General features: G+C 37.8%; 1 protein-coding gene across 1 annotated transcript; it reads left to right on the forward strand.

The window, feature by feature from the left end:
* Positions 1-170: 170 nt before the first annotated feature.
* On the forward strand, positions 171-12132 carry LOC107815846 (uncharacterized). The gene is made up of 4 exons (XM_075221336.1): positions 171-292; positions 454-1079; positions 4215-4330; positions 12007-12132. Exons 1-4 carry the CDS (start codon positions 171-173, stop codon positions 12130-12132), a joined length of 990 nt encoding a protein of 329 aa, XP_075077437.1.
* The last annotated feature ends 11169 nt before the right edge of the window (positions 12133-23301 follow it).

The following is a 23301-nucleotide window of genomic DNA, read 5'->3' on the forward strand; positions in this document are numbered from 1 at the left end:
AAATATATCATGACCTAAAGCAATTTTATTGGTAGGAAAGTATGAAGAAAGATGTTGCTAACTTTGTTTCTAGCTATTTGACTTTCCAGTAGGTCAAGGCTGAGCATCGGCGACCTGCAGGTCTACTTCAACAATTTGAGATTCCAGTGTGAAAATGGGAAAGAATTACCATGAATTTTGTGACTGGCCTACCCCGTACTCTTAGAGGTTATGATTCTGTGTGGGTAATTATAGATCGACTGACAAAATCAGCACACTTTATGCTAGTGAAGACTACATATGATGGAGTGAGGTATGCACAGATATTTATGAACGAAATTGTCCGACTTCACGGAGTTCCAATATCCATCATCTCTGATAGAAGATCACAATTTACTTCACACTTTTGGAAATCGTTTCAAGAAGTATTGGGTACACGAGTAGATCTTAGTACTGCATTTCATACATAGACAGATGGGCACCGTACGAAGCATTGTATGGTAGAAGATATCGTTCTCCTATAAGATGGTTTGAAGCTGGAGAGACTAACTTATTGGGATCAGACTTAGTACAAGAAGCTATTGACAATGTCCAGTTGATCAGACAGAGATTACTCACAACTCAAAGTAGACAAAAGTCTTATGCATATAAGAGAAGAAGAGATTTAGTGTTCACAATTGGGGACAAAGTGTTCTTACGAGTCTCCCCTATGAAAGGTGTGATGCGGTTTGGGAAAAGAGACAAGTTAAGCCCCATGTTCATTGGACTGTATGAGATACTAGACAGAGTGGGAGCTGTGGCTTATCGTTTGGTACTTCCTCTTGAGTTGTCTTTTATTCATCCAGTGTTTTATGTCTCAATACTAAGAAAATATATATCAGACTCATCTCAGGTACTTGAAGCACCGACTATACCGTTCGATGAGAAGTTGTCTTACGAGGAGGAGCCGATGGCTATTGTTGTTAGACAAATAAGAAAACTACGGTCAAAAGAAATTGTGTTCGTGAAAGTCTTATGGAGAAATCATACTGTTGAAGAAGCTACATGGGAAATAGAAGATGCTATGCGAGTTAAGTATCCTCATTTATTTCAGTCTACAGGTATGCACCTAAGGTAAATTCGGGGACCGAATTTTATAAGGTGGGGAGCATGTAATACTCCTCATTACATAAAGGGTAATTAAGTAATTTACCCAAAATAACTAATAAACAAAAAAAATACAATATAAGATGAAATAGGGGCAAATCCCTACACTAACAGAAACAAAAGAATAAGGGGCAAGCAACTTTACTCGGCAGAAGCAAAACGGACAGAGGCGATCAAACGCAACCACAAAGTGGGTTTACTCTGTTCTAGCAAGGGGATTTACAGAGAAGGGGAACAAGCTAGGTAATTGAATTTTAAAATTTTTTCATGGTAATCTGATTCCTTTACTTAATATTTAGCACACTATTAGCTATTACTTCGTTAACTAAGGGAAGAAATAACAAAATTCAAGTTACTTTTAATCTAGTACAAATAATGGAATTTTATATACATGATTCTTATAGGGCTGAGTAGATATAATTTTGGAATTTAGATTAAGAATTTGAAAGATAAAGTTAAGAAAATTGGGAGAAATTCATGAGACTTTTCTGTTAATTAACTGGGTATAACATATGAATAAGTTATATTTAATAGATTTTGAAGTATTCTAAACTACTAGTAGCGTGAGTAAGTATAAATTGACGAATTAAGAGTCAAACATGAACCTAGGGGTTGGGTATTCTAAATTAGCTATGAATTAGCTAAAACAAAAAAAATTAACACGAGATCGATATTGATGTGATTATAGATTGATTGAAAAAAATCGTACAGATCGTTCGAGGTGACGAGTTTGGTATTCCGCACGAAGTACTGTGAGTAGTAAGTTACCGCAATTTGTGTTTTCATAACTTGCACGATTTGCACATGATTTTAATATGAATATGTTACCGATTATTTTGAGTTGCATGTGGGACATGTCTTTTACTCGATATGATACCAAAATAGTTATTTGAGATGCTTACCGTTGTTATAAATATTTCCGTTGTCACTAGATCTGTTTTACCATTACTTGAATTTACTGTTATCGAAATGAAATTATATGATTTGATAAGAGTTGACATGCCCTATATTGTTTTAAAGTATTTTCTACGAGTATATACGGATTACAGAGACACGTATAAACGGGAGTAGACATTGAAGGATCCCGTAGCTAACGGCGGGTTCGTTAGACCTGGTGCACCTTGTAATTACAGATTACCGTTATAACTCTCGCTAGTGAAAAGGTAGAACTAACATACCGTTACTGATTTTCCTCGAGTAGGGACTGCCGTTATATTTGACTTCTTGCGAAGAAGTCCACAATTATACCGATTACATGACCCGTTCATTGAAACCTCCCAAGTGTGAATATTGATATTATACAATGGTTACCGAGCTTATTACTTAATTTATACTTGTATTATACTACAAGAAAAACATAATGAGACTGAAAATTATTTATTGTTTCTGAAAGGGCATTCTTATGATATTTTCTGTTTAATATACTAGCATGTTTTTGACTTGTCCCCAATAAAAATGGTTAAGTGTTATTACTCACTGAGTTAGCGACTCATTTCTCGCTAATTTTTTTTTTTTACAGAGACAACAGTTGACGCGGGCGAGGATTTCGTTAATTAGAGCGCACAAGTTGATAGTTCTTGGTGAGACTCGCACTTGTTCGCGTTGGCGAAAATTTTATTTATTGTTATGGTCTTTTATTTGAACTCTTAGAGTCGCTCCATAGTCATTCTTTTTAGAGTCTTGAGTTTTCTTTTGTTATTATAGACTTATATTGAGTATCGCTAATTCTTAACAAAGTTGGAGATAAAGTAGTATTTCTAGTTGTTAGTGGGTGGACTATTAGTGGTAGATATTTATTTTAGTTAATTGATAAAGTCATTATCGTTTGAATTGATATTAGGATGTTTGGTTGTTGATTTGAGACAGGAAAATTTTTGGGATACTCCAAAAACAGAGGAAACTCTGCCTGATTTTCTGTAAAATATCGATGAGGCTTACTTGGAGTCACTTGCTCCTAGGTGTCGGTCATGATCCTAAATTGGATCGTGATATTAATCTTGAGATTAGTTATCCTTTTCCCTCGTACCACACAAGCATTTATCTGTTGCTTTTATTCATGGCCTCCATAGGAAAAGAAAAAGACCGTTAATAGATGTTTACCACTTACTTTCTCACAGTTTTCTAATTTTATTTAATGAAACTGAATCGCGGGAGAAAAAACTTAACTAAATCAAACAAATTTTGATATGTTTATTGATAAGGTTATTTAAAGATAAAGAATGTAGTATAGGAACCGAACTGAATTGACTCAAAATCGATCGAACCATCCAAATATGCCTCCTATTATCAGTTTTTATGACCAGTGAATGCTTATTATTGAAGGTAATGATGCACACATAACTTGTAAATTCTCGATCTGACTCTGTTTCGAGTTAGGCATTTACATTAAAGTTGAACTCTTTCATACGATGCAGTGGTTGAATTAACTTTACTTCAACATAAAATATTTACTGATTAAAACAGTGTCCATTCCATTTAGAATCCCCTTTTCCTGACAAAAGAGTAGTTAATATGGAGTACCAGAATTTATTCCAAAACACACAAGAAAACACATATAGATCAATGCTATATATATCATCGTTTTAGAAGTTCACTAAAATACACAATCAAAGTCACCATTTAGTGTTGTTTCACTTTTAGCCTGCACCAGAAACTATTTATATTCGGTTGTTTAATATTTATATATAACATACAAAATGTATATATACAAAAAAATATATTTTCGACTATTATTTTGAGAGGCTATATAATGTCATTTTACCTACCACTTAGTCCAACATTTGCATTTAGTTTTAGTATTCTTACATTGTATAGCCGCATGTCCCCCAAAAATAGCCGAAAGGTATATATATATATATATATATATATATATATATATATATATAATTTATGTATATTAGCTTGACTAGCAAAACGGAAAGATAGTTTCATAGACGAGTGATAATCGGCTTAATGAATGCATATTTTGGTATATATCGCCTCACATTTTATTCACATCTCGACGATTTGAGATGTTTAATATGATTGTTTGTGCTAAATTTTGGTATTTCTATGTATAGGAATCATTCGGATGCAATTTGGGACGAAAGGGCGCGAATTGGAGCGAAACTGGAACAAAATTGCAGAAATGGAAGTTGAACGCCACAGCCAGCGTGGGGCGCTCGCTGTGGCGCACTTTACAGAAGCAAAGAAGTTTGAGCGCCAGGTCCAGCGCCCCACGCTGGCCTGGACGCTCACAACAGGAATTCTCCTTTTTTGACTAGGACTCGGTTATTTCGACCCCTAGACGCCCCCAACTCATATAAAAGCCAACCTAACCCTATTTTTGAAGGGAGGAACGGATTTAAAGGAAGAGGAGAGGCACAAAACACTAAAAAAGCGAGGATTTGATCAATTCTTCCATCCCTTTCCTAGTATTCATTGATTTTATGTTTGAAAATACAATTTTTGATGATTGTATGAACATGAGTGGCTAAGAACCCTATTGTTCTAGGGTCATGGGTATACATGAATGTTGATGTTTGAAGTTTAAATTAACGAAGTTGATTTTATCATATTGGGTTGTTTATTTAATTCTATTTTAAATTATTTTGCTGAGTAGCTAACAGTGAAATACTATCTACGAATCTAGATTTGAACTCGAAAGTGGGAACTCTAGATTGCATATAGAATTAAATAGAGTAAGTTCTTAAACCCGGGCATCGGGGAACGGATTCGCAATTAGGATAGACATATACCTAATTGCCTTACTCGGTTGCAATACAGGAATTGTAAATGCGTTCTTGTTAAACTAAATTCCATAGACATATAAGTATTAGGTTAGCTTGAATAGGCGAGTAAGGCCTCGACAGATGCTTACGAGTAATATCAACCCTGTGAATCAATAACACAGATAAATCAATTAGTTACTTTAAACTAATAATGCAACATGATTGTTAGATAACCCGTGACCCTGGAATATTATATCCTATTGATTGTTATTCAAAACTATTTAAGTTTTTTGTTTGATTCTTAGCAATTCATTACTTGACATCCTTTAGGTAGTAATTTAGAAAATTATATATTTTGTCAGAAATAGTTTGAATCGATAAGCTATTCGAGTTTGAATTAGTCAAAAGTTAATCATAAATCTTCGTGGGAACTATACTTTATTCACTACTTTATTACTTGACGACCACGTATACTTGCATGAGTGTGTTTGGTCCCAACAAGTTTTTGGCGCCGTTGCCGGGGATTTAGAAATTAGCTACTTGACTAAGTTAAGCTTTTATTAGTTATTTGTTCAAGTTTTAATTTTCAGTTTGCCTTGTTTGTGTTAACGCAGGATCTTCTCTTGAATGCGGAGGAGTAGAAGTGCAAACAACCTCATTCCTCTTGATCCAGAAATCGAACGAACACTACATAGAGTGAGAAGGGAACTCGAAGCTAGAACGAAAATAGAAAGAGAGTTGGACATCGTAGTTCAACCACAGCCAATAGAGATGGCAGGTAATGAAGAGCGTCCGGTGATTGAAGCCGCAAGGGCCAATCTTGCGAATATGACTCAGGCTATTGTGAAGCCTGATATCACTGGGCATTTTGAACTCAAACAGTACATGGTACAGCTGATTCAGTCCACAGGACAATATGTGGGTCTATCTCATGAGGACCCGCAGAGGCACATTCAGAACTTCTTGGAAATTACGGACACTTACAATTATCCGAACGTTTCCAAGGACTATGTCAGGCTGACACTATTTCCTTTTTCACTGTTGGGGGAAGCTAAGGAATGGTTGCAAAAGGAGCCCACGAACTCAATCCACACTTGGGATGATCTAGCAAGGAAATTCTTAATCAAGTTTTTCCCAACTAAGAAGACGAAGTCCCTGAGGAGCCAAATTCTTGGGTTCCAACAACGGGATGGCGAGACACTTCGTCAAGCTTGGGAAAGATACAAGAAGCTACTCAGAGACTGCCCGCATCATTGTCAGACTGATGAGGTATTGGGTCACACTTTTGTTGATGGGTTAGATGAAGCATCAAAAATAAATCTTGACTCAGCTTGTGGGGGTAGTTGCATGGCGAGGCCGTATAGTGAAATACAACTCTTGCTAAATAACTTTACTGCCAATGACCATAATTGGCAAGGAGAGGGGGATTCAAGAAGGGCAATTAAACAGAAGGCAGCCGGGTTGATTGAGCTTGATGATTTCTCCGCCATGAGAGCCGATATAGCAAAATTGGCAAATCAGATGAATAGAATGACCACGCAACAAACACAACAAATGCAACATGTACAACAGATGTCTATTTGTTGCGAACTATGTGGTGACAGTCATATGAGTGACATGTGCCCCACGAATCCTGAGTCTATATACTATGTGGGACAACAGAGTAGGGGTCCAATGAATCAGCATGCGCAATATGGGAATACCTATAATCCAAATTGGAAGAATCATCCTAACTTCTCATGGGGAGGAAATCAACAGAATCAGAACCAGTATAGGCCCCAAGGAAATTTCAATCAACCTCAGAGACCACCCCTACAAACAGAAGAGAGTACGAATGACTTGCTGAAGAAGTTGTTGCTTGATAATCAACAACTCAGGACCGATTTCAGAAATCTTGAGAGGCAAATGGGACAGTTAGCAGCAAATCAAAATACTAGACCTGCAGGCGCGCTTCCCAGTGATACAGAGAAGAACCCTCAAGTTAATGCAGTTACACTCAGAAACGGGAGGGAACTAGAAGAAGTGCCAAAGAAGAGAAAGAACAGTCCTATACCTGAGAGGGAGCTAATCCCTAAGGCAATACACGAGTCAAAGAAAAATGATGCAAGTTCAGAGCCAGTGGAGGCTGCAAGGCCACCACCACCTTTCCCTCAGAGATTGCAGAAAAAGAATGATGATCGCATGTTCAATAAATTTCTCTCTATGTTAAGCCAAGTTCAATTGAATATTCCGTTGGTGGATGTACTTCGTGAAATCCCAAAATATGCTAAGTACATAAAAGATATAGTGGCTCACAAGTGGAAATTGACTGAGTTCGAAACAGTTGCACTTACTGAGGAGTGCACTTCAAGGGTCCAAAATAAGCTTCCTCAAAAGCTTAAGGATCCTGGCAGCTTCACCATCCCTGTACAAATTGGTAATATTAACGTGGGTCGTGCCCTTTGTGATTTGGGGGCAAGCATAAATTTAATGCCCTTGTCATTATTTAAGCAATTGGGTCTGGGAGCTCCAAGACCAACCACTGTGATGTTGCAATTAGCTGATAGGTCCATAGCCTACCCTGAAGGAGTAATTGAAGATGTATTGCTGCAAATTGGGAAATTTATCTTCCCAGCTGACTTCATTATTCTTGATTTTGAGGCTAATGAACAAGTTCCAATCATATTGGGATGACCTCTCTTGGCTACTGGTGATGCAATAATTAAAGTGCGAGAGGGAAAAATGATTATGAGGGTGGACAATGAGGAAGCAGTTTTTAATGTATACAAAGCGATCCAACTTCCCCGCCACTATGAGGAGCTCTCTATGATATCTGTTGTGAAGGTGGATGAAAAACTTCTTGACACGATTGTATATCTAGACGATTCTCTAGAAAAAGCAATCATGATGTTTGATAGCTTGGAGATTGATGATGAGGTTGAGGAGATGATGCATATCCTAGATGCATCATGTGCTTACATGCAAGGAATAAACCCGTTTGAGCCCCTGAATAGGCCAAGTGCCCCCCCTCCAAAGCCGTCAATTGAAGAAGCTCCAAAATTGGAGCTTAAACCCCTACCCCCTCACCTTCAATATGCTTATTTGGGTAGTTCTGACACTTTACCTGTTATTGTTTCTTCTGACTTGTCTAAATTGTAGGAAGAAAAGTTGTTGAGAGTGCTACATGAGCACAAGCGAGCAATTGGGTGGACGATGTCTGACATCAAAGGCATTAGTCCAGCTTTCTGCATGCATAAAATCCTCATGGAGGATGGACACAAGGAAAGTGTAGAACAACGCTGCCTAAATCCAATCATGAAAGATGTGGTAAGAAAAGAAGTGATTAAGTGTCTTAATGTAGGTATTGTATTCCCAATTTCTGATAGCAAATGGGTAAGCCCCGTTCAATGTGTGCCAAAGAAAGGGGGGATGACTGTAGTGGTTAATGAAAATAATGACTTAATTCCTACAAGAACTGTCACTGGGTGGAGAATTTGCATAGATTATAGAAAATTGAACAAAGCCACCCGAAAGGACCACTTCCCCCTCCCCTTTATTGACCAAATGCTTGATAGGTTATCAGGACAGGAATACTATTGGTTCCTAGATGGTTATTCAGGGTATAATCAGATTGCTATAGCCCCAGAGGACCAAGAGAAAACCACATTTACATGTCCCTATGGCACGTATGCGTTCAATAGAATGCCCTTTGGTCTCTGTAATGCACCTGCGACTTTTCAAAGGTGTATGATGGCTATTTTTACTGACATAGTTGAAAGATTTGTAGAAGTATTCATGGATGATTTTTCTGTGTTTGGATGTTCTTTTGATAATTGTTTAACAAACCTTGATAAAGTGCTAGCTAGGTTTGAAGAGACAAACCTGGTACTCAACTGGGAAAAGTGCCATTTCATGGTACGTGAAGGTATAGTTTGGGGCACAAAGTGTCAAAAGATGGTTTACAGGTGGATAAAGCAAAGGTGGAGGCGATTGAAAAATTGCCCCCACCGACATCCGTCAAAGGCATTCGCAGTTTCTTGGGCCATGCAGGTTTTTATCGTCGATTCATTAAAGATTTTTCAAAAATTTCTTCTCCATTATGCAGGCTTCTAGAGAAAGATGTCACCTTCAAGTTTGATGATGCATGTCTGAAAGCATTTGAGGAGCTGAAGGGAAGGTTGGTGACTGCACCAATTATCATCGCCCCAGATTGGGGACTGCCATATGAGTTGATGTGCGATGCAAGTGACATAGCAATCGGAGCTATTTTGGGGCAAAGAAGGGATACAATATTTCACTCCATTTATTATGCGAGCAAAACTATGAATCCAGCTCAGATGAATTATACAGTTACTGAAAAAGAGTTGCTTGCAGTGGTATGGGCATTTGACAAGTTCAGATCTTATCTAGTGGGAACCAAAGTTGTTGTCTACAAAGATCATTCAGCTATCAGATACTTGTTTGAAAAGAAAGATGCCAAGCCAAGGCTGATTCGTTGGGTCCTCCTCTTGCAAGAATTTGACTTAGAGATCCGAGATCGAAAAGGGACAGAAAATCAAGTGGCTGATCACTTGTCCAGATTAGAAAGTCGGAACCATATAGCTGAAGGAGAGTCAATCAAAGAAACATTTCCTGATGAGCAGCTATTAGCAGTCACCTCAGGTGAAGCCCCATGGTATGCGGATTATGTAAATTTTATTGCAAGTGGGGTGACACCACTAGAATTAACACCTGATAATAGAAGAAGATTCTTACATGATGTGAGGCTCTACATATGGGATGAGCCATTCTTATATAGGCAATGCGTAGATCAGTTGGTGCGAAGGTGTGTTCCTGAAGAAGAGATGAATGCAATATTGCATGGTTGTCATGCTTCGCCATATGGAGGTCATCACGGTGGGGATAGAACCGCCCAAAAAGTGCTACAATCAGGTTTCTATTGGCCAAAATTATTTAAGGATGCACATGCCTTTGTTAAAAATTGTGACAGATGCCAAAGAACCAGAACTATCACAAGGAAGCACGAGATGCCCTTGCAAAATATTCTGACAGTAGAGCTTTTTGATGTTTGGGGGATTGATTTCATAGGACCGTTCCTATACTCTAATGGTCACAGGTACATTTTGGTGGCGGTCGACTATGTTTCTAAGTGGGTGGAGGCCATTGCTCTGCCTACTAATGATGCAAAGGTAGTGGTAAGTTTTGTAAAGAAGCACATCTTCACGCGCTTTGGGACTCCAAGAGTGTTGATAAGCGACGGAGGAACTCACTTTTGTAACAAATTGCTAAATAATGTTCTTGCAAAATATGGAGTTAAGCACAAAGTTTCCACTGCCTATCACCCCCAAACGAGTGGTCAAGTAGAAGTTTCAAACAGAGAGGTAAAGCAGATTCTGGAGAAAACAGTAAGTAGAAATAGAAAAGACTGGGCAGGAAAGCTGGACGATGCATTATGGGCATATCGAACTGCATACAAGACTCCCATAGGTACTTCTCCGTACAGGTTAGTTTATGGGAAGGCATGTCACTTGCCAGTCGAGCTTGAACATAAAGCTTATTGGGCGATCAAAAAGCTAAATATGGATATGGACTCAGCTGGTGAGAATAGGCTGCTGCAACTCAACGAGCTTGATGAGTTTCGATTGCATGCATATGAAAATGCCAAATTATATAAAGAAAAGACGAAGAGGTGGCATGACAAACACATTCAACATCGAGAGTTTGAGCCGGGTCAAGAAGTTCTTTTGTTCAATTCAAGGTTGAAGCTATTCCCTGGAAAGCTTAAGTCCCGTTGGGCAGGTCCTTTTGTTGTGGTAAGTGTGAGGCCTCACGGAGCGGTGGAACTACGTGATAAGAGCTCAAGTGGCACCTTCTTGGTAAATGGCCAAAGAATAAAACATTATTGGGGTGGTGACATTGCACGTCATAAGACCTCAGTGAACTTAGATGATGCTTAAACATGTGTTGAGTCGTGCCGCGACGTTAAATTAGGCGCTCGTTGGGAGGCAACCCAATTTTTTTACCGCTTTCGCAGCATAGTTTTTTTCTTCTTCTTTTTTTTCTTCTCTTTTGTAGGTTGAAATGGTGTGGAATGTGTGTAATGTATATATCGAGTGCTCGGATAGTCGAAAAAAAATAAAAAAATTCGCCGAAGTGAGCGCCCAGGCCAGTGCCCCACACTGCCTGGGGCGCACTTTACAGTGTCCTCAATGCTCCAGCGCCAACCCCAGCGTGGGGCGCTGGGCTGGCGGTCCAGGTAAGTAGTTGTTGTTTTTATTTTTCGTTTTCTTTATTTAATTAAAAATACCCTACCCGATTACCCAATTACCCATATACACTCACAACCCAACCCATACCCAATTACCCAAACCCATTCCCCCACCTAAATTAAGACAACCCAACCCAAAACCCCCCATTCTTCAAAACACACTGTCGGTTTCTTCTTCTTCTTCCCCTTTTCTCTCAAATTCTAATATTCTTCAATATCTCTTGCTCAATTCCATCTCAAGACTCTAAGGTATGTTTTTCTTCCTATCTCTTTTCTTGTATTTTGGAATTTCTTAGAGTAGTGTAGTCTTATTTCTCTCCCTCCATCTTCCAACACCCTAGGTTTCTTAAACATATTTGGATGTTATTGTGGGTGGAATGATTATACACGAAATTGGTGCAAAACATTGGTTGAGCATTTGTGTTTGAAGTAGTAAACTATAATTCCCTCTACTTCATGTAAATTTAGGAGGGCCACCTTCTCCCACCATTATTGAAATAGAACAGCACAATTGATGCCCACAAGGTGTTTGTTAAAATGCTTAAGAGAGTAAATTTGAACACCGGTGAAGTCTAAGTAGCCGAGTGTAGTTATATATGAGTTTGGGTGAAGTGTGGGGTGTTGTGGGGGTATTGTCTCTTGTTGTAAACTTTTGTAAGTGTAGTTAGTGTAGTAATATAGATTTTAACTTTGTTATGCTTGCACTATATTTAAGTTACGGCCATGATAGGCTAATTGAATTTTATGGCATAGGGAAGTCTAAGTACCTATAGCCTTGTGATGACACATTGGTGCACATTGGATCAATATTATGATTCGCTTATACATAACCTTCGGTTTTAAGTGTGGGGTCATCTTGCCTCTCACGATGACCTTAGGCAACGTCTCTTGATTCATTCTCATCTTTGTGTTTATCATGTGTAGGTTGCTATGGCTCGTGACGATGCCGCTAAAGGAAAAGGGGTGGGGAAATCCTCCACTACTGCTCCCCCTCCAAAGAAACGCAGGCAAGGCGAGAGCTCCTCCCGACAAGCCAAAGGAAAGCAATAGGCTAGTGGGTCTGAAAGGCCACCACAGCCTCGAGTGGAACTTGTTCGGGAGGACGCCATCAAATGGCATGATACTTTTGTTCCATATGGGCGATATATATCTGAAATGGGGATAAATGTGAAAGCTTTAGAACGGAACGTCCCAAATATACTTGCTACATTGATTGCAAAGAAGATGGATAAGCTCCTCGAATGTCCGGGCCTGACAAATCTCAGCATGGTAAGAGAGTTGTATGCTAACTGGAACGAGAAAAATGACATATCGTGGGTCAGAGGTCAGGAAATTCCAATGGATAGGGAAGCCTTGTGTCAATTTTTGGGAGTGGATAGTCCTAATCCACGAAGGCTTCGAAAGTTTGTCAAAAGTCCAAACTACCAAGCAATAGGTCACACTCTTTGTGGCGTTGATTCTAATGCAAGATGGACGCGAACTAAGGGCAATATTCACCTTGAAATGCTCCGTTTCGACTTCAACAAAACGGCTAAGGTTTGGCAAAATTTTGTGCAAGCTAGAGTAATGCCCGTTGAACATAATACTGAGTGCACTCGAGCTCGAGTGTGTGTGATTTACTTTTTGATGACCGGGCGCCCCATAAATATGGGTGAGCTAATACTTATGGAAATGGCCCGCACCCGTTTTGGAGGAAGGATAAAAAGGTTTTTCTTTGGCAACACCTTAACACAATACATGCTCTCTCGTGGGGTGCCAGAGTACCCTGGCTATGACGAGGTAGTGGAGGCACCCACAGCATTGTTAGACATCACATCCATGCTAGAACCCACACCCAAGCTCACCCAAGCTGCTAGGAATGAGAGGGACGAAAATTTCAACAGGTATCTTTACAAATCCCTCAATGTTATTATGAGCAAGCTTGGGGTGTCAGATGGGGAGCGCGCGCAGATGCGAAGTGATCTCTCCAGTTCTTCCAAGGAGATGTTGGGCATAGCACCAGGCAGTCCCGTTCATCCATCTGAGGATGAAAACACTGACGAAGAATCTGATAATGCGGATAATGATGACGATATGAGACCAATGGCTTTGGTACCCTTTGGGGATGATGATGCGCACATTGCCGCCACTGGTTGGCATCCTGATGAGGCAGACTCCGACTAGCAGGGAGTTCTTTCTTTCCACCTTACTTTATTTTTGAATTTATTTAGCATCGGGGACTATGCCTTATTTAAGTGTGGGGTGGAGGGAATACTCCTTGAATTGAAATTTTTAGTGTTATTATTATTTTATAATTTTTTTCTTTCACCTTTTAGCTTAGTTTAAGACTATTTTTTTCTCTTTCACCTTTTAGCTTAGTTTAAGACTAACATATAAAAATAAAAAATAAAAAAAACCAAAGACTTTTCCCGACGATGGATCTATTGGACACTTTTCCTGAGGGATGAAAAGTCTGATTAAAAATACCAAAAAGATTCTCTTTGTTTTACTTTTGATCGTTAGTAGTATCCCTTGATTTTTATTTGAACGCCGGTTCTTTTCCAAGGGTGTAGCTCGAACCGGGTGTTTTGTTTTATTTCTTTTTAGAAGTAGGATAAGGGAGAAAACTGAGATTGGTCTGAGGTACCTGTTGACATGTTTGGTGTTGGTAAATTAAGTTAGGGCATGTGCTCTGTCTTCCTGCATATATGATTTGAATTGTAATGCCCAAGTAAATTAAGTAGCCTACTCTTCGACGCCTTTTTCTCAGTTGATTGACTTGTATGCCACCTAGTGAAGTGTTGCTTAAAAACAATTCTCAACTTGATATGCTTGCTTGACGTGAGAGTCACACAGAACCATCTTGAGTGAGTCAAGTGCCATGTGTGTGTAAGGATTGTTGATATTCCGTGCTATCTTATGTAGTCTAGAACTTGCCCGGTGTGTTAATCAATGCGAAATCATTAAGTTGTGCTAGTCTAGGAGATGACATAGGCGTTTCTTGCTTGACCATAAAGGTGCTTGTCACTGACAAATAAAAATTTTCCCATTGCTAGCCCCTTTGAGCCTATAGACCGTTTCCTTGGCAACCACATTACAAGCCGTAATTATAATTGTTCTTAAGGTGAGATTGTTGAACCTTAACCTCCTAAGGCACTTAGTCGCTAGAAGAAGTAAGGTGAGAGATTGGGAAGTGACTTTCGAGTGGAACCATGGAAGGGCCCTTAAGGTGCACTAAAATTGTGAATAAAGGTCACTAGCTCATGAGCTTCAATGTATGGAGTGTTTGTAAAAAAAAAAAATAAATAAAATAAAAATAAAAAAATAAAATAAAAATAAAAATGAAAAAGTTGATGTTTTGCAAGAAAGAGCAAACAAAAGTTCAAATAATGTAGAAAGACAGACCTCCTAATCCGTCTCACTCGTGCTAGTGAAACCATAGAGGTGTTTGATGGAAAAGAGGGCTATGTTAGTTATGGTGTATGACAAGTGAATGGGTTGCGAAGCAATTGCGCTTGAATTGTGAGTGTAGTGTATTAAAGTACTTAGGAGGGTTAGTCACTATTCCTAAATGTATCCTACCCATCCCTTAGCCTACATTACAACCTTAAAGTCCTAATTGATCCTAGATTTAGTTAGCTTAGATTAGTAGAGATATACACTACGGGCAAGCTTATGGTACGACCACGGGATGCACATGAATTCTTTATGAGAGTGAGTGAATGTTGTTCAATTGTGTGATGTCCTTAATTTATGTTCAATGACATATTTAAATTTGTGGACTACTTTGATATTCACTCTTTTGCTTGTGGTGAGGGCACTTGATCTCATGACGGATTGGTGATATTGTACACTTTCTTGTGTTGAGTGAGTGCGTGAGTTGAGGATGCTTAGTGGTAACAAGTCGTCTCTTGAGGTAAGGTGGTTGTGGAGAGGTTGCTTGAGTTGATTGAAAAACATTGAGTATACTTGGGCTGTTTAAAAACGGGAAGAATGTGAAATTTGTGTGTTCATGCTTAATTGTCGACATCGATCATAGTCAAAAGGTAGGGTGAATTGATTGAATTAATTGTGAAGTCCTCTTTAGTGCTCAGATAGTTCCATTGCTCGAGGACGAGCAAGAATTTAAGTGTGGGGTGTTGATAATCGGCTTAATGAATGCATATTTTAGTATATATCGCCTCACATTTTGTTCACGTCTCGACGATTTGAGATGTTTAATATGATTGTTTGTGCTAAATTTTGGTATTTCTATGTATAGGAATCATTCGGATGCAATTTGGGACGAAAGGGTGCGAATTGGAGCGAAACTGGAACAAAATTGCAGAAATGGAAGTTGAGCGCCACAGCTAGCGTGGGGCGCTCGCTGTGGCGCACTTTACAGAAGCAAAGAAGTTTGAGCGCCAGGTCCAGCGCCCCATGCTGGCCTGGACGCTCACAACAGGAATTCTCCTTTTTTGACTAGGACTCGGTTATTTCGACCCCTAGACGCCCCCAACTCATGTAAAAGCCAACCTAAACCTATTTTTGAAGGGAGGAATGGATTTAAAGGAAGAGGAGAGGCACAAAACACTAAAAAAGAGGATTTGATCAATTCTTCCATCCCTTTCCTAGTATTCATTGATTTTATGTTTGAAAATACAATTTTTGATGATTGTATGAACATGAGTGGCTAAGAACCCTATTGTTCTAGGGTCATGGGTATACATGAATGTTGATGTTTGAAGTTTAAATTGACGAAGTTGATTTTATCATATTGGGTTGTTTATTTAATTCTGTTTTAAATTATTTTGCTGAGTAGCTAACAGTGAAATACTATCTATGAATCTAGAGTTGAACTCGAAAGTGGGAACTCTAGATTGCATATAGAGTTAAATAGAGTAAGTTCTTAAACCCGGGTATCGGGGAACAGATTCGCAATTAGGATAGACATATACCTAATTGCCTTACTCGGTTGCAATACAGGAATTGTAAGTGCGTTCTTGTTAAACTAAATTCCATAGACATATAGGTATTAAGTTAGCTTGAATAGGCGAGTAAGGCCTCGACAGATGCTTACGAGTAATATCAACCCAGTGAATCAACAATCCAGATAAATCAATTAGTTACTTTAAACTAAGAATGCAACATGATTGTTAGATAACACGTGACCCTGGAATATTATATCCTATTGATTGTTATTCAAAACTATTTAAGTGTTGTGTTTGATTCTTAGCAATTCATTACTTGACAGCCTTTAGGTAGTAATTTAGAAAATTATATATTTTGTCAGAAATAGTTTGAATCGATAAGCTATTCGAGTTTGAATTAGTCAAAAGTTAATCATAAGTCTTCGTGGGACACTACTTTATTACTTAACGACTGCGTATACTTGCGTGAGTGTGTTTGGTCCCAACAACGAGCGGCCAAACGTGTAACTTCCCTTTAGCTTTTTAGTTCAGTTGTACGTATGCATGAACTAATAAATGCTATCCCAGCTATATTACAATAGATTTAGAGTTACAGAAGCATAAAATACTCGAGAAAATGGATTCTTACACAAACAACCCTGAGAAAATGTAAACAACAATAGTTTTTTCTAGCTTCTCCATTGTTTCTCTGTATGTAAAAAAAAAAAATAGATGCAAGGTAGACGACATTAATGATAGAAAATAATAGGTGTTGCACAAATTTATGAGAACAGCTCATAAAAGAAAGGCAGGCATCAACCGAGAGAACCCGACCGAGCAAGCCTGTTAGATTTCCTTCTACCCAAACTCATCCAAGAATAAAGAGGAGATGTACTCTATTAATCAAACACTGGAAACAATTTTTATTAACAACTTTCTTTTCATTCCCATTAGCAACTACATTCATAAATTCTAAAATATTACGAGTTTATAGAATTAATGAAAAACATGATTTCCAAATACCAACATTTCTAGTTCGGTTCCCAACATCAACCACAAACTACAACCTGTCTATGGAGCCTCTAAGTACAATAGAAGAGTAATATGAAAATACCGACAACAAGGCCCCAACTATACCTCAAAACAAAAACCCATGAGAAACAAAATATACATGACCTCGAAATGAAGTGGGGCTCACCAAATCAACTGAAAAGAGTGCACTGCTATCACTAATCAATGCCGCCTGCTGTAGAACCACCTGCATCTATTTAAAGATGCAGCGCCCCCGATAAAAGGGATGTTAGTACCGTCGAATAGTACTAGTATGAAAACTAAACACTAATTTAAGAATTCAGAAATACAAAATGAATATGATGAACCAGTGCAGCAATAGAATAATATAGATAACCAATTAAACCATAGCAAGCTTATTAAAAGTTATCAATAACATTTATAGGATTTAAGATGAGGACCTCTGTAACCATCTTCACACAAAGTGGCCCCGCCTCCTCACCCGATGTATGCATGTGGATGTGTACGTACGATACCACAACTCTAATCAAGCGGCCCTGCCGCCTCACCCCAATGTATGCGGGTGGATGTATAACCACAGTACCAAGAACCTACACAAAGAGGCTATGCCGCCTCATCTCAATGTATGCGGGTGAAAATGCATTGACGATACCAATACCAACACAAAGCGGCTATGCTGCCTCACTCCAATGTATGCGGGTGGTGGTGCCACAACAATACCAAAACTATACACAAAGCGGTCGTATCGCCTCACCCCAATGTTAGCGGGTGGAGGTGCAGTTCCACAATACCATAATCCCTACACAAAGCGATCATGCCGCCTCACCCCAATATATGTGCGGGTGGAGGTGTATCACAATCACAATCTCTATACCATAATCCCCACATAAACCGGTCATGCCGCCTCACCCCAATGTATGCGGGTGGAGGTGTATCACAATCACAATCTCTACACAACTTCCCCACACAAAGCAGTCATGCCGCCTCACCCCAATGTATACGGGTGGAGGTGTATCACAATCACAATATCTATACCATAATCCCCACACAAAGTGTTTATGCCGCCTCACCCCAATGTATGCGGGTGGAGGTGTATCACAATCACAATCTCTACACAACATGGAATAATAACTTTCGCATAAATCACGACTAGAAATTATAATATGTGGATATATAATCCATAGTTTAGGACACATCATTAATTTATAATGCAATATGATAAGAGAATTTGAAACACGAATTGAACATATATCTTCATCACAGAACTTATCGGAATACTCCATTTATAATCAACATCTCGGACTTACAAGGATATTGGAAATTCCAATTCTTAAAGAAGAGTTTAGCCAACATACCTCAAAATCTTTCCTTGATACTACAACGATGCACTACACTAATCAACTTTAATCTACAATAACAACATCCAATGAGACCAATATTAGTAAAAAATCCCATAGATTCATTGTATTCATAAATTTCATCGCCAAGATTACCATTCATCTTCTCTCTTATTTTCTCAAAAGTACTATTCATGCCATGAACTAGAGTTTTATAATACAATCTTTAAACCATTAAAACTTGTAACAAATACTTCAAATACTTCTAACTACTCATAATAAACGAGTTTGAAGCATTGGAATTACCTCTAGTAGATCAATCTTGAAAAATCACAACTTTGGTGATTTTTGTGTTCTTGAGGATTTGATGATGAAATCTTATATTTGGATGTAAGAATGATGTTAGAAATCATGTATATTGAGTAATAATCAACCCAAAATATCATCAACAACTTACCTTGGTCGATTGACTTGATTTGAGCTCAAAATCGCCCCTTCACTTCAAGAACCCTAACCCCTAAATACACAAAATACCCTCTTTACCCGACCTTGTATTTATAGGCCCAGATTTCTGGGTTTTGGATGCGGTCCTGGATGCTTCGCATCCCCACTTCACTCCTCTTTGAAGCTCGGATGCGGACCTGGATGCTATGGCATCACTTCACTGCCAGCCTCTCTTTCAGACGCGGCCTCGGATGCTTCGCATCCGTAGGCTCCTCCGCCAACCTTTGATAATTTGGTCATAACGTCTTGTAGGAATGTCCAAATGACAAACGGTTTGAAGAGTTAGAAATTAGACTCAAAGACATTTAATTCAATAGGTCATACATAACCTAACTCCTTACATATATATAGATATGATCGTCCAAAGTTTTGTTTTGTGCGTACTCATTTGGAACTTTAGTCTATCATGAAATTTCCAACTTGACTTGGACTTAGGGCTCTCCTTAGACCCCACATCACTTATAATATGACTCATACACTTTTTATCATATCCAATTGATATCCATCCCATTAATAGACCTCGTCTTCACACAAAATAATATAATTAGCGCACATCGACTTTCTTAATAGTGCTTAAGTTCTTCAAAATTTTTCGGGGTGTTACATATATATATATGGGGTTTCAGTTGGTCCAATCTCCATATAAGTTTATGAATAATTGATTTCTAATTCATTACTAGGTGTAAGTGGTGTCTCATCTTTAATTTCTAATTCATTATCTTCTATACCGAAATCTTCCTGTAATTGTTCATAATCTATATTATTATCAGATAATATTTCAGAAATATGTATAGAGTTATTTAAATTACTACCAGATGTTAAAATAGTACCTCTTTTTCTCTTTCCCCGATTACCCCGATTAACAACCTTATTACAAACTCTTTTTGCAGCATTAAACATATTGTGAAAATTTAACTGCTAGCAAAAATTAAATATGCTAATAAAATAGTAAATAAGAGAAAGAGTTGGAGGGAGTGCACCGAATTCGGCAATAAATTGAACACTTGATGATTTCGCAACTCCAATGTTACCACAAAAAAAGGTCAATTGTTCAAAGTTTGAAGTTCAATTGTTCAAACTTCAAATAATAAATAATACGATAAATTAAATTCCAAAAAGAATGAGAGCCAAATAGTTGATTGCACTTTAGGTAAAGAAAGAGAGAATGATAATTGAGAATATGAGTTTGAGAAATGAGAGATAGTGAAGAAATGAAGAAGATGGGGGAGGGGGTGTATTTATAGTTTTTCAAAGGACTAAATTAGTAATTACTAAAAGTGTTATCTTTTTTAAAAAAAGTTGCCCCAAAAGGGATATTTTTGCAATCAATCCGTTGGGCAACGGCCAAATTGAAGCTGACCGTTGCCAACGGTCATCACTTAAAAAAAATAATTTAGATTTATAGGCGTTGAACCGGTCCGGTCCGGGCCGGTTAACCGGTTCAACAATATTTTTTGTTGACCGGGTTTGACCGGTTCGGTTAACCGAATATTTTTTTAAACGGACCAACCCTCCTAACCCCCATAATCCAACCCACCCGACCCCCTAGCTACCGGTTCGGGCCGATCCGGGTTACAACCGGTCTGGGCCGGTCCGGAAACGGATCAACCCGACCTGTTAAACAGGTATAGCCGATGGTCTATTGAAAACAACCTCTCTACCTTCATTAGGTAGGGGTAAGGTCTGCGTACAAACTACCCTCCCCCGAGAACCCACATGTTGGGAATATACTGGGTATGATGTTGTTGTTGTACTTATTTTTCTTCTATTTTAATTTTTTTATAATAATTGTTTTGACTTTTTAATAATTAATGCAATAATTACAATCTATTACACTCTTCTAATTAATTAATTTTAGGAATATCTTCTCATTTCATTTAATTCCTATAATAAGAAAAAGACAAAATTTTCTCTAAGTAAATGCAAAGTCTAAGGCCTTAGTTTATTTCCATATCAAAATAAACTTCTACAATAATGCATCAAGTACGTTTACAAGCATTTTTTTATTACTCAATTAAAAGAACTCTGAATAAATCCGTGATACAATAACTAATTAATGGAAAAGCGCGGTGAACAGATTACAGACACCAAAAGAAGAAATAAAAAGGGATAATTTGCTGTTTGATTCCCAACTTCTACTTAAAGTTTTACTGTTTTATGGATTGTCATAGTTATTGATAACTAGATATCATTCTTCCACGTTCCAGTTAACTGTAAAAGATCAATTATCACTCCATCAAAGTAATCACCGCAGTATTTGTTAAGTGATGACTACTATTGACAATCATACTTTAAACGAATTTTTCACTATCAAATACGACCTAAGGAACCGTAGTCACCGCCCAGCCATGATCATTCCTCATTTGTTGCATTTTTTGGCAAAAAAACTAGAATTCCGCCCGATCAAGTTAAATCACGTATACTTAAAACTACTTACAAATTTAATTGTTATCCGATTTTGAGGGTAAATAAACATAAAAAATGATTGCAAATTCGCATGACTGAAAGTAACTTACTTAATTGAAGGAATGAATTTATGAAACAACTATGAATTCTCTATGTGCCTGCTGCTTCATTTCTGTTTATTCCTCCTCCATTAGATTCGCACTAAAATCCTTTATATATTTGAAAGTGAGGAAATGAGAAAGATGAGTTAATGCGATTTTAATTTTTTTTTTTTTTTTTTGGTTCGAACAGCTTGCTTAATTGAACATCTAGTATGGAAACCCTATGAATGAGAAACTATAAAGAAAATAAAAAAGAAAGGGCATGGGCAACTCTTTTAAGGATCTCACTAATTAGTATTTTTCACAACCACTCGTGAAAATGGAGCAACTAATTAGAACTGAAAAAGCATGGAAATGTTCTACATAAAAATGAAATTTATAGTGAAGACATGTATGTAAGAGAGAAAAGTGTGGATATATATGTAAAGTTGCCTCCTACTTATACGTAACTATATCACTAGCGTTTGAAGACTTTTTTTTATTTTTCTTGCATGAGACGACATGATTGCGCCATGAATATATTTTGTTAAAGTTTTGACTTTTCTTTGATTGGCCCCATAATATATTGGAAGAATGTATTATTCCGTGATTGGTGCGGTGGAAAAATGAATGTCTCCTAAATCCAATTTTTGTCAAGAATTAGTCGCATTCTTGACTTCTTACCTTGCACATCCGATTAAATTGACTTCTTACCTTTACTTTTTTTTATCTCTCATAAACTAAATCCACACCTTCGATGGATTGTTTCATTCCTCAATCTTAGGTTTCGAATTTCAAAGACATTCCAAATAGGGTCGCGCACTTCAAGACATTTCAAGCACCAAGCACATAAGTTCAAGTGTATTATTTGTTCTTCTCAATTTTGTATTGTGTGTTACGTGGTCATTCGGGCACGAGATATTAGCTCATTTTTTGGGGGGAGAGCTCATCACAAGAGATTGCTACAGGAGCTCTTAAGGGCCGCTCATGCGTTGCACTATAGCACGGGCCTAGAACACCCCATTTATTAGAAATATATAGGGGTGTGAAGGAATTACAAAAAATTGATATCTTGAGTTTGAGTCAAAGTGAACCTTTTATTATGCGAATTCAAATTAGTTCATTAATAATAGAACTTCTCTTGGGCCTTAAATATTAATAGATGAATATTCTTTAGGAAGGAATCGACGAGCAAAGATGTCAGCATTCGATTCTTGTGTGATTCCTTGTTCAACAAAAAACAATAAAAATAACACGGGCTAGTCAGTTTTTGGACTGATTGTTGAAAAATAGCCAGCGTTTGCAAAGTTATCGACAAATAGCCACTATTTTATTGCAACACGGAAAGTTCCAGCATAATATACTCGAGATTGATGCACTTGTGTATGAACTTACAACATATTATGTTAGAACTCCAACACACGAAAAGTTCCAACATAATATACTGGAGATTGATGCACATGTGTATAAACTTCCAGCATATTATGCTCGACCATTATATTGTATTGGAAGTTTACATGTAAAAAATTCAAACTCCAGTATATTATGCTGGAATATTTTTCGGATTTTGAACAATATTTTCGTTCAAATTTATCTTTACATGAAAAGTGGCTAAATTTCGATTACTTTTGAAACTGTACTATTTTTCAATTATCACTTATAAATCCTATTTTTGAATTTCACCCGCAAAAACAATACAAAGTACAAGCCCACTTTACTTCAACCAAAATGCCCTAAACCCCTGTTAGTTCTTTTGTTCCTCTTGCATACCAGTTGGGCCTTCAAGGCAAAACTCATATATCATGTACAAGAATTAAGTTCTTCAACATATGGGATATCTCTCGATCTTTGCCCTCTCAACAAGCAAACTGATTTAGTTTTCTTAGATCATCATGATAAACAAGAACAATTCAAGAAACAAAACAAAAGAAAAAAGATAAACAGAGATGAATTTGCATGGTCGCTTAGTCAAGTATTATTTGAAAGGTGGCA

This window comes from Nicotiana tabacum, chromosome 9 (genome assembly GCF_000715075.1).
Source record: "Nicotiana tabacum cultivar K326 chromosome 9, ASM71507v2, whole genome shotgun sequence".
Classification (NCBI taxonomy): domain Eukaryota; kingdom Viridiplantae; phylum Streptophyta; class Magnoliopsida; order Solanales; family Solanaceae; genus Nicotiana; species Nicotiana tabacum.

What these genes read in the sequence shown, in the direction of transcription:
- LOC107815846 (XM_075221336.1), top strand. Translation starts at nt 171, where the DNA reads ATGAATTTTGTGACTGGCCTACCCCGTACTCTTAGAGGTTATGATTCT. An exon ending in TCATTTATTTCAGTCTACAG is followed by an intron (nt 1,080 to 4,214) that starts GTATGCACCTAA and finishes TTGGGACGAAAG; the next exon opens with GGCGCGAATTGGAGCGAAAC. An exon ending in CAAAGAAGTTTGAGCGCCAG is followed by an intron (nt 4,331 to 12,006) that starts GTCCAGCGCCCC and finishes TATCATGTGTAG; the next exon opens with GTTGCTATGGCTCGTGACGA.